General features: G+C 44.2%; 1 protein-coding gene across 1 annotated transcript; it reads right to left on the minus strand.

The window, feature by feature from the left end:
* Positions 1-1,802: 1,802 nt before the first annotated feature.
* On the minus strand, positions 1,803-13,261 carry LOC311620563 (granzyme B(G,H)-like; the record flags this gene model as incomplete). Its single annotated transcript, XM_084880046.1, has 6 exons — positions 1,803-1,979; positions 2,644-2,901; positions 3,087-3,222; positions 3,793-3,940; positions 4,999-5,110; positions 13,154-13,261. 6 exons carry the CDS (start codon positions 13,259-13,261, stop codon positions 1,803-1,805), a joined length of 939 nt encoding a protein of 312 aa, XP_084736172.1.
* Positions 13,262-13,491: the final 230 nt, after the last annotated feature.

Raw genomic sequence — 13,491 nt, forward strand, 5'->3', positions numbered from 1 at the left:
AGTTGTATGTTCATGTCTCCTTTGATACATATTGATTGAGCATAGTGGTTTGGGTTGATATTTGGGTTCTCTTTTCTACTCCATTGGTCTAATGTGTAATTGTATATTGCCGGGAATTTCAGGCTTCTGTCAATATCCATTCTCCCCTTCAAGATTGCATGCCTCCACATCAGAGCTGGTTGCGGCTGCCCGGTCAGGGGAACCCTGTCCAGAGATCCCCCATAGTCCCCTGAAGTATAGCTATTCCCTCAACTCACAAACTAACATTCCCCATGGGTCCACACCCTGTCCCTTCGTTGTCTCACTCACACACTATCTTGCAGTCTGCCTTCCTGTCGCAGCCATCTTCCTTCCCCAGAAAATCGTTCTTTTCTTAACTCACTGAAAACCTGTTGGATGTCTTAACCTTCTGTTGATATCTGGTGTTTCCTAAGGCCTGGGGCCACTCTATCCTCACCTCCTTGGTCAGATAGGTGAGCATTGTTCTTAGGTTCCCCTTGGCCTGCTCATAGTTCGTCCTGCTCAGGATCTTGTGCTTGCTTCTATCAAGGTATATGTTTCTTCTAATCGAGTTGATGTTTGTTTCCTGAAGGTGTGAGTGATTTTGAACCCAATACAGAGAAGGACTAATGTCTGAGGAGGGAGATATCCCAAAGTCAACTCTTCAGGTGACTTCTAACTAAAAAGGCAAGTGGAACCCATGTGGCCTCCCTCCCCACATCCTGAGCCTTGAGGCCAGCAGTGAGGAACAGGCTGCAGGGGACTAAGGCACCTGAGTGACCAGCAGTCTGTGGACTCTGAATACATGGTGGGGACACTGGGCTGGATGTGAGGGTGGAGCTGGCTCTGCCCAGTGAGAGATGGGCCATGTGTTCTGCAGACACCCTGCCGCCCTGTCCTCCAGGGCCCTGCATGGGGCCAGCACAGGTCTGGTCCCCCAGTCACCCTGTGCCAGGGCATAAGCTGGGTGGCAACTCAGTGACCAGCCTTGTTTGACCTGGTTACTGTCGGTGTCCTATGTAGAGGGGATATGTTAGAGCAAGGAGCACATATCAATGTCATCTGTGGGGTGCAGGGGTTGGTGGACTATGAGGATGCTCAATGGTTAGCAGGGATAAAAAAAGGGGCATCCAGGAGACTAGAGGCCAAGTGAGGCCCTGAGCTCAGAGAAGGGCAGATAAGGGGAGGGAGAGAAATTCAGCCTAGGAGGGAATGAGAAGCTTCTCAGGGTTTCCCTCCCTCCTCCACCCCCATCTCTCCTCACCATCCCCCAGACACCCAAAACCTGCCACTTCCTGGTTGTGGGAGAACAATGTCCTGCTCAGGAAGACCCTCCTCTCCCCAGTGTGGTGGGGCCTCCTGAGCTGCAGCCAGGCTGTGCCTGCTTGGTGCCCAGCACCCACAGTGCTAGTCCTTTTCTCTCAGCATGTAACACAGAGGAAGAAGTAAGACCTTCACATTGAGCCCAGGACCTGAGAGATTTATGTTTTCTCCTAATGGTGCTCCTCTCTGCCCTGGCAGATGGGCAGGCCCTGCAGGTGCAGGTGTGGCCAAGAAGGAGCTGGTAATAGCTTTGCATGGGGTTTGGTGGTGGTGGTACGATATAGGGAGGCATGGGGGGCGGGAAGAGGGGAAGAAGAGGAAGTAGAACAGAGAAGAATTGTGCTATTGGCCTTCTGAGCACAGATCTGGAGCCTGTGAATGAGAGTCAAAGAATAAAGAACAAACTTGCTCTTCTCATCAGCTAAGAGACATTTATTCAGTCGCTGGCAGCACTTCCCTCGCCACAGTGTGATCCTAGATTAGCTCCGGAGAAGATGGTCTGGGCCCTGCACTTGGAGTTTGTTCATGGTTTCTCTTATCCAGGGAAGGAAACTGGCGACTTTGGTGTAGACCCGTGGGGGATCCCCACAAGGGTCTCCATAGGAGACAATGCCCTGGATCTCATTTTTACACAGGAGCGGTCCCCCGGAGTCCCCCTGTGGACACAGAGAGGGAAGAATTGAGTCACTTCTCCTGGCCCTGTCCTAGACCCCTCAACCACAAGTCCCTCTAAGGCCCCTGTCCCTTCATTGTCTCACTCACACACTATCTTGCAGTTTGCCTTCCCTTCTCAGAGAAGGCTGCCTTGCATGGTTTCCACCTTGGAGATAAGCAGACAGGCAGGTCTCTGTGGTTCCCTCAGCCTGTACATTGTCACTGCTTCACCTCACCTCAGGTGGTGGCTCTCTCTGCTCCCCCAGAACCCTGATTTTCTGGTTATGAAGATGCTGTGGGGCTGTGATTGCAATCTACTCTGTAAGGACTCAATGTCAGGCAGGTGGGGCTGACACTTAGCATGGAGAAGGAGCCACCAGGTATAACTTCTACACACCCAGGGAAATAGTTATCTAACTGCTGTGTCCCAGCGTGGGTCAGTATTGCAAATTCACCATCTGGAGGAGCACCATGTTTAGAGTGACCATAGGCCCTTGTAGCCTCTAAGAGGGCCAATTCCTCCCAGCTCTGGCGGCTCCCCTCTTTTCCTCTTGGGGAGAAAGATCACAGCTGAGAGGGTGAAGTATTGCCCTCCCTCCTCAGGTCCCATTCTGTATTCAAACATCCCTCTTCCCATAGCCAAGCTAGGCAGATGTTCAGTATTACCTTAAAGGAAGCCTTATTTTTTCCTGGGTTCCCTGCACACAGTTGAATGGTCCTGTTGTAATATTTAAAGCGACTTTTACACTCACAATCCTCCTGCAAGGTCAGCTCTACCTCCTGCAGAGTCTTTGAGCAAGGGCCCTCCCTTTTGACCCGCCCCCAGCCGGCCACAATGCAGTTATCTCCTGGACTTGGCAGGTCCTTTCTCCTGGGCAGAGAGAGGGGCTTCACAGCATCAGTTTTCTTGATGTTTCTCTTCAGCTGATGGGGAAGAGACAAGGGAGCCCAGGTCAGCCAGTGCCTCTGGGCCTGGAGACCATGATGGGACACTTGAGTTGCTGGGACTAATCAGGTGATTGGAATGGGAGAAATGGAAGGGACAGGCCACAGTCAGAAGAGAAACAATGATATCTCAAAACTGTAAGAGCAGCAGGAGTTTTCCTCACCTGCAGTAACATGATGTCACAGGAGGCTTTACTCCCATCATAGTCTGGGTGTGGGATGGCTCTTTTCACTAGGATGACCTGTTGGGTCTTCTCCTGCTTTGTGATGTTGTGGGCCCCCAGGGTGACACTGATTGACCTGTAAATAGAACAGAGTACATGAGTGTGCATGTGTGTGTGTGTGTGGGGGGGGGGCGAGGGGGAGCCTGGGAGGGTAGGTAGAGTCACAGCAGATACATCCCAGGAGCCATGAAGGGCAAGAGGTATCTGGGGCAGAGCAGGGCTACAGACAAGGGATATCAGTTCATAGGGTCCAGGGGTTGAGTGACTCTGGTTCCAACTGACACAGAGAGTAGGGCTTGTGGGAACTCTCTCTTGCCCTCAGGAAATATCATGAAATTGCTTGCATTTGCATTTTGACCCTAATGCATGTGTTCATAGTCCATAGCTGCTTTTTTTGGCCAGTGTGTTTGTTCTCTTCTCAGTTGTGTTCCTGGCTTTCACCTCTGACCCTCTGTGCCCAAAGCTTACCTGTCCTATTTCTCAGGCTCTCATTGCTCTGACATGATATCAGAGAGCTCCTCTGATGAGGTCTCATGGGCTTAAGTTACCAGGAAACTGGGCAGCTGCCCTGGGCAGCAGCTTCTCGGATGAAGGTCAGGGACCCTGTAGGACTCTTAGGAAGTGTAGCCTGGCTGCAACCTCTCACCTTCCATTGCAGTGAGCAGCTGTCAGAACAAAGTTGTCTCCCATAAGGACACCGCCACACCAGGATTCCTCCTCTTCATCTTCAATGTGAAGGTAGGCCATGTAGGGTCGGGAGTGGGGCTTGGCTTCATGTCCCCCGATGATCTCCCCTGAAGGAAAATCCTGTTGTGCCTGAGTGCTCCCCGGAGTCCATCAGGCAAGCATCGGCTTGATGCTCATGTGCTGGGCACTTGGGAGCCTAGGGTGGCCTGGAGCTGGGAGGGAGTCCAGGGGATGTGGGGGGGGGGGCGCAGTGGGGGGGGGGCCTCAACTGTCTCTTCTGGAAAACAGAAAAGTAACAGGCTGGATCTGTGACTTTGCCTGCCACATAGTTGCAGGTAAGTATAGAGGTCCTAGGAACAGGGAAGGTCTGGAGGCTCCTGAAAATTCCTCTCCTGGCTTCACTTGGTGTTGGGTGAGTTTCTGAGGCCCCTGTGATGCTGTGATGTCCAGGGCAGTGTGCTTTGCAGTGTTCAGGATTTAAGATTAGGGATCTAGTTGCTGATACATGGGGCGGTGCCATGTAAATGTTTGTTGGCTGCTTGGAGGGATGGCTCCCAATGGGCCTCTGGAGGAGGTGAGTGAACATCAGCACTGGCCTTACCAAGCACTGGCCTTACCAAGGAGGTAAGGCCATAGCTGTGGGATTCTGGGAAGCAGAGTAGTTTGAGATTTCCAGTCTCACTGGCTCATCCTTTAAAGAGAGGAATTGCTAAAGGCCTGGGAAGAAAACCGATCTGGAGAAAGGGACTTAGATGGAGCAGAGGAAGCAGCAGTCTTATGGGGATGATGATCCCACCAAGTGTGGTGTGCTGAACTCTGACCTTTTCTCCTAAGCAGACCCTGAGGACAGCACTTGTCTCATCACAGGCATGGAAGCCAGGACTGCTGTGCTCTCTGCAGTTTCTCAGCCTCTGCCATGCACTTCTAGGAAGTTCCACTCACCATGTGGCACAGGAAGGGCCTTTTGAGGGCATTGCATGGCCCAGTTTTTCTTGAAAATAGGCTTCTGCCCTGTCATTTCAGCTTGTGTCTCATCCAGCTCATGTGTGTGGGTCTGAGATGGGATGGGAGCTGGGGTTCAGAGCATTCCTGGTGCAGAGGGGCCAGTAGGTCTGTGCCCACTGTGGAATGGGTTGTGCCTGTGAGGGTGGGGATGGTCACTCACCTGCCTCCGCCCTGGAGAGTAGGAAAAAGGCCAGTAGGCACACGAACAGGGGTGGCTGCATCTTCCCAGGAGGGCTGCTCAGGTGGGAGCTGCTGGTGTTTCTCTGTGCTCTCTGTTAGCACCCAGAAGTGGAAGGAGGTGTGGGTGGGCTCTGTGACCTGAGTCCCTCTCTGGTTTTGCAGTGCTTCATCCCAAAAGGCTTTTTATTAAGCATCTCAGCCCCCACACCTCCTGCCTGATAATGGTCTCTGTGTGGTTGTGTGAGAAGTATGCAGTGACCACATCAGTACCCACAGCTGATAACTTATAGAAGACACCTGAGCAGACTCCATCTTCAAGCAGGAACCCAATGGTGCAGGTGGGGATGTGGTTTTGACCAGCAGAGGTACTGGAGCCCAGAAACCTGAGCCCATAGTGAGAGAACCCCCAGTGCCTCATCTCCATGCAACTAAGTCCATCAGGGTGATTTCTTTTGCCTGTGTCTGTTTAGGTCCTTCTGTGTCCAATGGCCAAACATAGTAGAGATATGTCTCCTTACTTTATAGCAGCGATTTTCAACTTTTTTCATCTCATAGCACATTAACTAATTACTAAAATCCAGTGGCACATTAAATATATATATATTTTGCAGATCTCTCATAAAATGGTTATACTTTTAATTAATTTATAAAAAGTAATTAAGTACCCTTTTTGATCCAAAGTGACAAAAAATATCAGGTGCCTATCCTTGTATATAAGAATTTCTGGTACCAAAAATTAACTAATCATACACAACCATATTATGCAATGTGGTCAATAAAATACAACTTTATTATATGACCCATTGTTTATTTATTTATTTATTTATTTTTACATATTTTATTGATTTTTTTGCCCCCTCCCTCCCTCCCACACATCCCTTCCCTCCCCAGAGTTTTATGTCCATTGGTTGTACTTATATGCATGTATACAAGTCCTTCGATTGATCTATTATCTCCCTCAGATCTTCCTCCCCTCCCCACTGTAATTTCACAGTCTGCCTGTTGCTTTACTTTCTCTATATCTGTCTCTTGGTTCATCAGTTTATAATGATCTTTATCATCCACCAATGAGTGAGGTCATTTGGTGTTTCTCTTTCATTGATTGGCTTATTTCACTCAGCATGATGTTCTCCAATTCCATCCAGGTTGCTGCAAATGATGAGAATTCCTTCTTTTTTATGGCAGCATAGTATTCCATTGTGTAGATGTACCATCGTTTTTTGATCCAATCATCTGCTGACGGGAACCTAGGCTGTTTCCAAATTCTGGCTATTGTAGATTGTGCTGCTATGAACATAGGGGTGCAAATATCCTTTCTGATTGGTGTTTCTAGTTTCTTGGGATATATTCCTAGAAGTGGGAGTACTGATGACCCATTGTTTATAGGGCAAGGCATGGCATTCATACCACATAACATTTGTCATTTTTTAAATATATATTTTTTATTGATTTTAGAGAGGAAGGAAAAGGGAGAGAGACCTGGAACATCAATGTAGAGAGAGAATCTTTGATTAGCTGCTTCTTGAGTTTACAACCTGGGCACGTGCCCAGACCAGGAATCCAGCTATGACCTCCTGGTTCGTAGGTCAGCACTCAAACACTGAGCCATGCCAGCTCGCCTGTTGGTATATTTTTATTTGCTGACCTAAGGGAAAATAGGTTAGTGATCCTGACTAAATAGTTTGGTATTGATGTTTTAAAGGTTCTTGTGGGCACTGGTTGAAAATAGCTGCTTTAGAAAGAGTTGACCATCTGATGGGGGAGACAGAAACATCAGGGAGCAGAGTACTGAGTGGGAAGGGCCATGGTAGAATGGTACACAGGGGAGGAGCAGAGCATCACCACCCTCTACCAAACTGACATAGCAACCCATTCATCATCACAGTTTCTTCCTGAAGGCTTTTAGTTACAAATGCTCAGTGATAGAATCCATGTGTCTTGTCAACATTATTAACCAAAGTACTGTCCTTGACATGCATTGGCCTAGAGTAAGGAATCACTGTGGCCCTTGAAGTTGAACCCAATGATTGGCTTAGCCTAGGTCATCCTTACTTTGGGTTGGCTGGGTTCAGTCCCACCCAAACCACATGAATCAGGACTGGAAAGAGCAGTTTCCCCAAAGGAAGTTCAGGTTACTAAGTTGTTGGTATCCAGTGAAGTGAGAAAACGTGCTTGTCAACCAAAGACCAGTAATTGTCCTTTCACAATCCTCTGTGCTCTGTGCAGAGCCACACTTCTGCTAGAGCAGGCGTGGCACATTATAGGCTCACACCTGCTAACCAAACTATGCTGATGAGCTCACTACTCTGTAAAGGACTGTTGCTTTTAAATGGCCTTTGCCCAATTCTGTTCAAAGATTGACTACGCTTCTCTGAATGGTTAGTCTTTTAGTTTAAATGTCCACCTTACTTTTTCTGTTTTTTACAATATTTCTATGAGGAGTATTATGTATCAAAATACATAATTTCAGTGTAAACATCTTCCTTGTTGTACCACCTACACTCCAAACCTCTTCTAGTAGACCTTTACAAAATAAAGAACCTTTCTGATGACAGTGGTAAATATGCTCATTAAGAAAGTTGGCCTTTCATCCTGCAAAGAGCGCAGGTGTCTATTAAGGCAGCTTTGGCAGCAGCCTCTGATCATATCCTTGTTTCTTCTATTGTCCAGCTCCTGTTTTGGCATTTTTCTGCTGAGACTGAATCATCTGTTTCAACTGTTTTAGACCTTAGGTGAAAACCTGAAGCTGCTTTTCTAAAAACCTGTTATCAGCAAAAATACAGGGGCTACAGAATAACACATTTTATGCTGTGACCTTTTGGGCTCCATGTAAAGAAGTTCTGTTTAGATGTAGTTGACTCTAATTTGAAAATCTGAAAATCAGTCCTTTCTTGCTATAATTATTATTTTTTACAATTATAATTATACTAGGGCCCCTGTGCCCAAAATTCATGTACTGTGTTTGTGTGTGGGTGGTTCCCTCAGCCCAGCCTACCCCCTCTCACACATTGGGAGCACAAGGGGAGCGGGCCTAATCTGTAGTTTGGTCTCCCTCTGCGGGAGATGATTGGGCTAATCAGGCGAAAGTACCATCCCCATCACCCTACTGCTGCAGCCACTGCCAGTCACAGCAGCCACCAAGGTGTTTTCACCAACACGGATTCTAGTACCTTAACCATGAAAAAATAACAGCTTTCTTTAGGCATTTTCAAGATGTGTCTTTCATATTATATGATATTTCTTTCTTTCTCCTTTTTCTCCCTCCCTCCCTCCCTCCGTCCCTCCCTCCCTTCCTCCCTCCCTCTCTCCCTCCATCCCTCCTTCCTTCCCTCCCTCCATTCCTCCCTCATTTCCTTCTTCATTTCTTCTCTTCACCTGAGGATATGTTTCCATTGATTTTTAGAGAGTGTGGAAGAGAGAGGGAGAGACAGAGAGAAACATCAATGTGAGAGGGACGCTTTGTTTGGTTGCTTCCTACATGAGCCCTGAGCTGGGCCCTGGCCCTGGAGGAGTCTGTAACCTATTTACATGCCCTTGATCAGAATCTAATTGGACCCTGTGTTCAGCAGGCTGAGGCTCTCTCCACTGAGCCAAACTGATTAGGGCAGGATATAACATTTCTTAGCCCCTCCATCAGCAGACCTTCGTTTTTTCCACTAGGAGTGTGGTGGAAAAGCCCTAGATCATCTTGGATTCTTATTACCAATGTTACCAAGAACATTGCAAGTGACGGTGTATAGGAAGCTTAGCCAATGAGTTGTCAGAAAAGGTGTTTTTGCTCAAATTGGTTTGGCTCAGTGGATAGAACATCGGCCTGCAACCTGAAGTGTCCCAGGTTTGACTCTTGTTAAGGGCATGTACCTTGGTTTGGCGGCACATCCCCAGTAGGAAGTGTGCAGGAGAGAACTGATCAATGTTTCTCTCTCATGGATGTTTCTGACTGTCTACTCCTCTCCCCTCTTCACTGTAACAAAATCAATAAAATATATTTAAAGAGAAAAGAAAAGAAAAGAAAAATGTTTCTTCTGCAGCTCATGCACAGAGGACCCTGTGTGTTTTGTCCAAAGCCATCTTTGTCAGGTTATTTTGCATACTCACTCCTGATTGGCTGATTAGTATAGTGGGGTATGGTCAATTTACAGGTTTCTCTTTATTATATAGGATTGATGTTCATATTGTATAAAATGACTCATTAAATAAAATGATACTTTGATTTAAAAAAAGGAAAAATTTGGAAAGTAAAAAAGAAAAATTTCACCAATTTGCCCAAACCCCCAACACAATGTTACCATAAGAAGAGCATTTTAAGTACTTGGGATCATGCTATATATACAACATGTATATATACAATGTTACATATATTTTATATACAATACAACTTTTAAAAATCTTCACTTAACACTATGATGTAAGAATTTCCCTGTGTTCTTAAAAATCTTATTCAGTGCGACTGTAGCCTCTGTTCCTAGTTATTAAAACTTTTACCATGCAGTTAAGTTTTGAAATTAATGAAACAAACTTAAAAACAATTTAATTATAGAGAAAACAAAACCATCTGATTTTAGATTGTTCATTGATAATCATCTTTCCTGTAATGAGGTATGAACTAGCATATTTTACTCTCATGTATATCGGAATTGTTTAAAAATAAAAAGAATTATATTAAATACAAAATTATATTATAACACTTATTAAATATTGAGGTAAAATTCACATAACATAACATTAATTATTTTAAAGTGTACAATGCAGTAGCATTTAGTGTATTCAAAATGTTGTGCAATCACCTCCTCTTCATAATTTCAAAGCTTTCTCATGACTCCAGAAGAACATTTCATTCCACCCATTAAGTTGTGTGTAACCACAATTAATGGGTACTTAATCACTTTCCATTCTCTTTCTCCCACCAATACCCTGGCTTTTGGCAACTACTAGTCTCTGATGGATTTGCATATTCTGTTTATTTCATATGAAAGAAATCATGGAATATGTGAGCTGTTGTGTTTGGCTTGTTTTGCTTAGCAAAATGATTTTGAAGTTCATCCAAGTTGTACCACATATCAATATTTTTTTTGGTGGCTAAATACTATTCTGTATGTGTGTGTGTCTGTGTGTGTGTGTGTGTGTGTGTGTGTGTGTGTGTGGTGTGTCTGTCCTAATTTATCTCTATATCTTAAATAGACATTTGGGTTGTTTCCATCTTTTGGCTGTAGTGACTAATGAAGCTATAAATATTTATGTAAAAACTTCAGTGTTGAAGATTTGCTTTCATTTCTCTTGGCTATACACCTAGAAATGGAATTATTGGGTCTTATGGTATTCCTAGGTTTAAGTTTTTGAGGAATCACTAAACTGTTTGTTGTACCATATTACATTCACACCACCAATGTACAAATACTTCCATTTCTTTACACATCGCCTATATAGTTATTATTATTATTGTTATTATTATTTATTATATCCATTTTAGTGGGTATGTAATGGTATCTCATTGTTTCGGATTACATATTATTAATAATTTTTGTGTATCTTCTTTGGAGAAATGTTGACCTTTCTCGCCATCCTCATTCCTGTATTCCTCAATATTTTCATTGGATTTTCAAGAGTTCGATCTTGAACATAGCCACCCTGACATGCTATGCTGATCAGAGTAAAAATGAAAGGGTGGGAAGTTTAGGGAAACTTTTCTTTTAACCTCAATAGCTAGTCAAATGGCCAGAGCCATAAGGGAAAGCTCTCCAAAATCCAGAATTAGAAATATGAATTAATAGGAGAAAGCTTACTGAGGTGGCAGGCATGTGGAAAACAGTGTGAAATAGGTACTTTTGTAAGAAAGTACCCCACCTGGGAAAAGCCTCACTGGAGAGACTAAGTTTCTTTCTAGATGTGATCAAAGTTGAATCAAACTAAGAAATGGTAAAATTCATCTGGACTTGTAATTTTAAGAATCTGTGTCTCAGTATGTTATTAATAAACTTATATCTGGAAAATAAAATACAAATAATCAGATAAAATAAGACATATTTAGTACAAATGAACAAATGAGAAAATAATATCTAACATCTTAATGCTGGCTAATATTTATTGATCTCTGTAGATTTTCTCTTAACCCTTTGAGTTAGTTATTAAAATATTTCATGTCACAAATAAGAAATCTAAGACCCCTAGAAGGTAGGGGGCTTGCTATATATCACTCAGCTCATAAGAGTGGGGAGGTAACATTGATTAGAATGCAGGGATATGGTTCCATAGTCTGTGATCTAATCCACAGCTCTACAAATATCATCATTAAAAAATATATTTGTTGTTTATATTATTACACTTGCTCCTATCCCCGCCTGCCCCATTTCTCCCCTCCACGTGGTTTCCACACCACCCTCTACCCTCACCTTCCTACACTGTCCTCATCCATAAGTATCTGTTTTTTGTCCAGTCTCTTCCCTCCTCCTCCACCCCCCCTTTGCCCTGAGCATTGTCGGTCCACTTCTATCCCCCTGATTCTATTATATTCACCAGTTTATTCTTTTCATCAGATTTTTTATTCACTTGAATTTTAGATTCACTTGTTGATAAATATGTATTTGTTATCACTTTGTTATTCATAATTTTTATTTTTACCTTTTTCCTCTTCTTAAAGAATACCCTTTAGCATTCATATAATACTTGCTTGGGGGTTATGAACTCCTTTAGCTTTTTCTTATCTGTGAAGCTCTTTATATGCCCTTCTAAGTGATAGCTTATCTGGGTAGAATAATCATGATTGTATGTTTTCTCTATTCAGCACTTTGAATATTTCTTGCCACTTCCTTCTGGTCAGCATAGTTTCTGTTGAGAAATCAGCCGACAGTCTTATGGGTACTTCCTTATAGGTAATTGTTTTTCTCTTTCTGCTTTTAATATTCTTTCTTTGTCTCTTGCCCTTGGCATTTTAATTATGATGTGTTTTGGTGTGGTCCTCTTTGGATTCCTTTTGTTTGGGGTTCCCTGCACTTTCTGGACTTGTAAGTTTATTTTTTCCCCAAGTAGGGGAAGTTTCTGTCATTATTTCTTCAAATAGGTTTTCAATATCTTGCTCTCTCTCTTATTCTGGCACCCCTATAATTCAGATGATGGTATGATTGAAGTTGTCCCAGAGGCTCCTCACACTAACTTCATATTTTTTGGATTTTTTTTTTCTTTTTGCTTTTACTGTTTGTTGCTTCTTTGTATTTTAAATCTTTGACTTTATTCTTGGTGTCTTATAGTCTCCTGTTGTATCTCTGTATATTATTCTTTATTTCAGTTAATGTATGCTTAATTTCTAGTTGGTCCTTTTTCATATCCTTGAGGGTTTCACTAAATTTCTCAGAGGTTTCTAGAATATTCTTGAGTAACTGTGGTTTTGAACTCAATATTCAGTAGTTTTCTTTCCCTCCATTTCTTTGACTCTGCATTTTAGCTGCTTCTCTGTGTTGATAAAGTGGCTTTGTGTGCTAGATGTCGAATATGGCCCAGTGGCTCAGCCTCCCTAATTACCTAAGGTGGAAACTCTTGGTGCACCCCTTTTTGGGTTGTGTGTATAGTCTTGTTGTAGTTATGCCTTTATTGCTGTTGGTATCACTGGGAAGAATTGACCTCCAGGCCAGTTGGCTGTGAGGATCAGTTGAGTCTATAATGGGAGAACTTCTGTGCTGGAAACACCCTTATGGGGCTAAACTTACTTCAGTGGGGCTTTGGTGTTCACTGAGTCTGCCCCATGAGTGTGTCTCTGATGGATGTGAAGAGTCGTAATCTGAATGGTCTCACTCTGACCACTGGGTACACTGGTTCTTGGATATCCAACGAGATGCAAAGTCAGCCATTGCCTCAGTTGACCCAGCAGGAGCTACAGAGAGATCTGAAGATTCCTCCTCTTTGTTTGGAATTTGGAGGCACCCAAATGAGGCACAGCTGTGAAGCAAGCTGCTGTCCAGCCTTGGGCCTTCTTTTGGAGACTCTGGGCTCTCTGACACAGTTTCAGTTTGTTAGGTTTTAGATTGTAAAAGGCCAGGCCATTCATATGCAAAAGCCTCTGTGCACAGTTTGGGTGGGGTTGTAAATTTGGTGGAGTAGGGTCTCAGCGAATCACCAGGGCCGAGCAAACAGCAATGGCTGACCATCAGTCCTGCCCTGAGGAGTTCCCCAGATCTCTGTGTCCCATGCTGCTGTGCAGGAACAATCTCTGCAAGCACCTCTGAGAGAACACCGCTCTCCTCTTCCAGCATGATGCCAGATAGTCCAGTTTCTCCCTTCATGAGTCTGGGTGCCCAGAGTCTCTCCTGGAACTGAAGTTCAATGAAGTTGGGAGCTTCTTCCTCCCGATTGAAAAAGACATAGTGTACCCATTTGACAGCCCTTTTCTGAGTATGTCTCCATACTTCTGCACTCCACTTCCACACTTCTGCACCTCCTCCCAGTCTCAGTGTGCTTTTCTCTTTCCTTCTAGTTGTATAAT

This window comes from Pipistrellus hanaki, assembly GCF_964339955.1.
Source record: "Pipistrellus hanaki genome assembly, chromosome: 1".
NCBI classification, from domain to species: domain Eukaryota; kingdom Metazoa; phylum Chordata; class Mammalia; order Chiroptera; family Vespertilionidae; genus Pipistrellus; species Pipistrellus hanaki.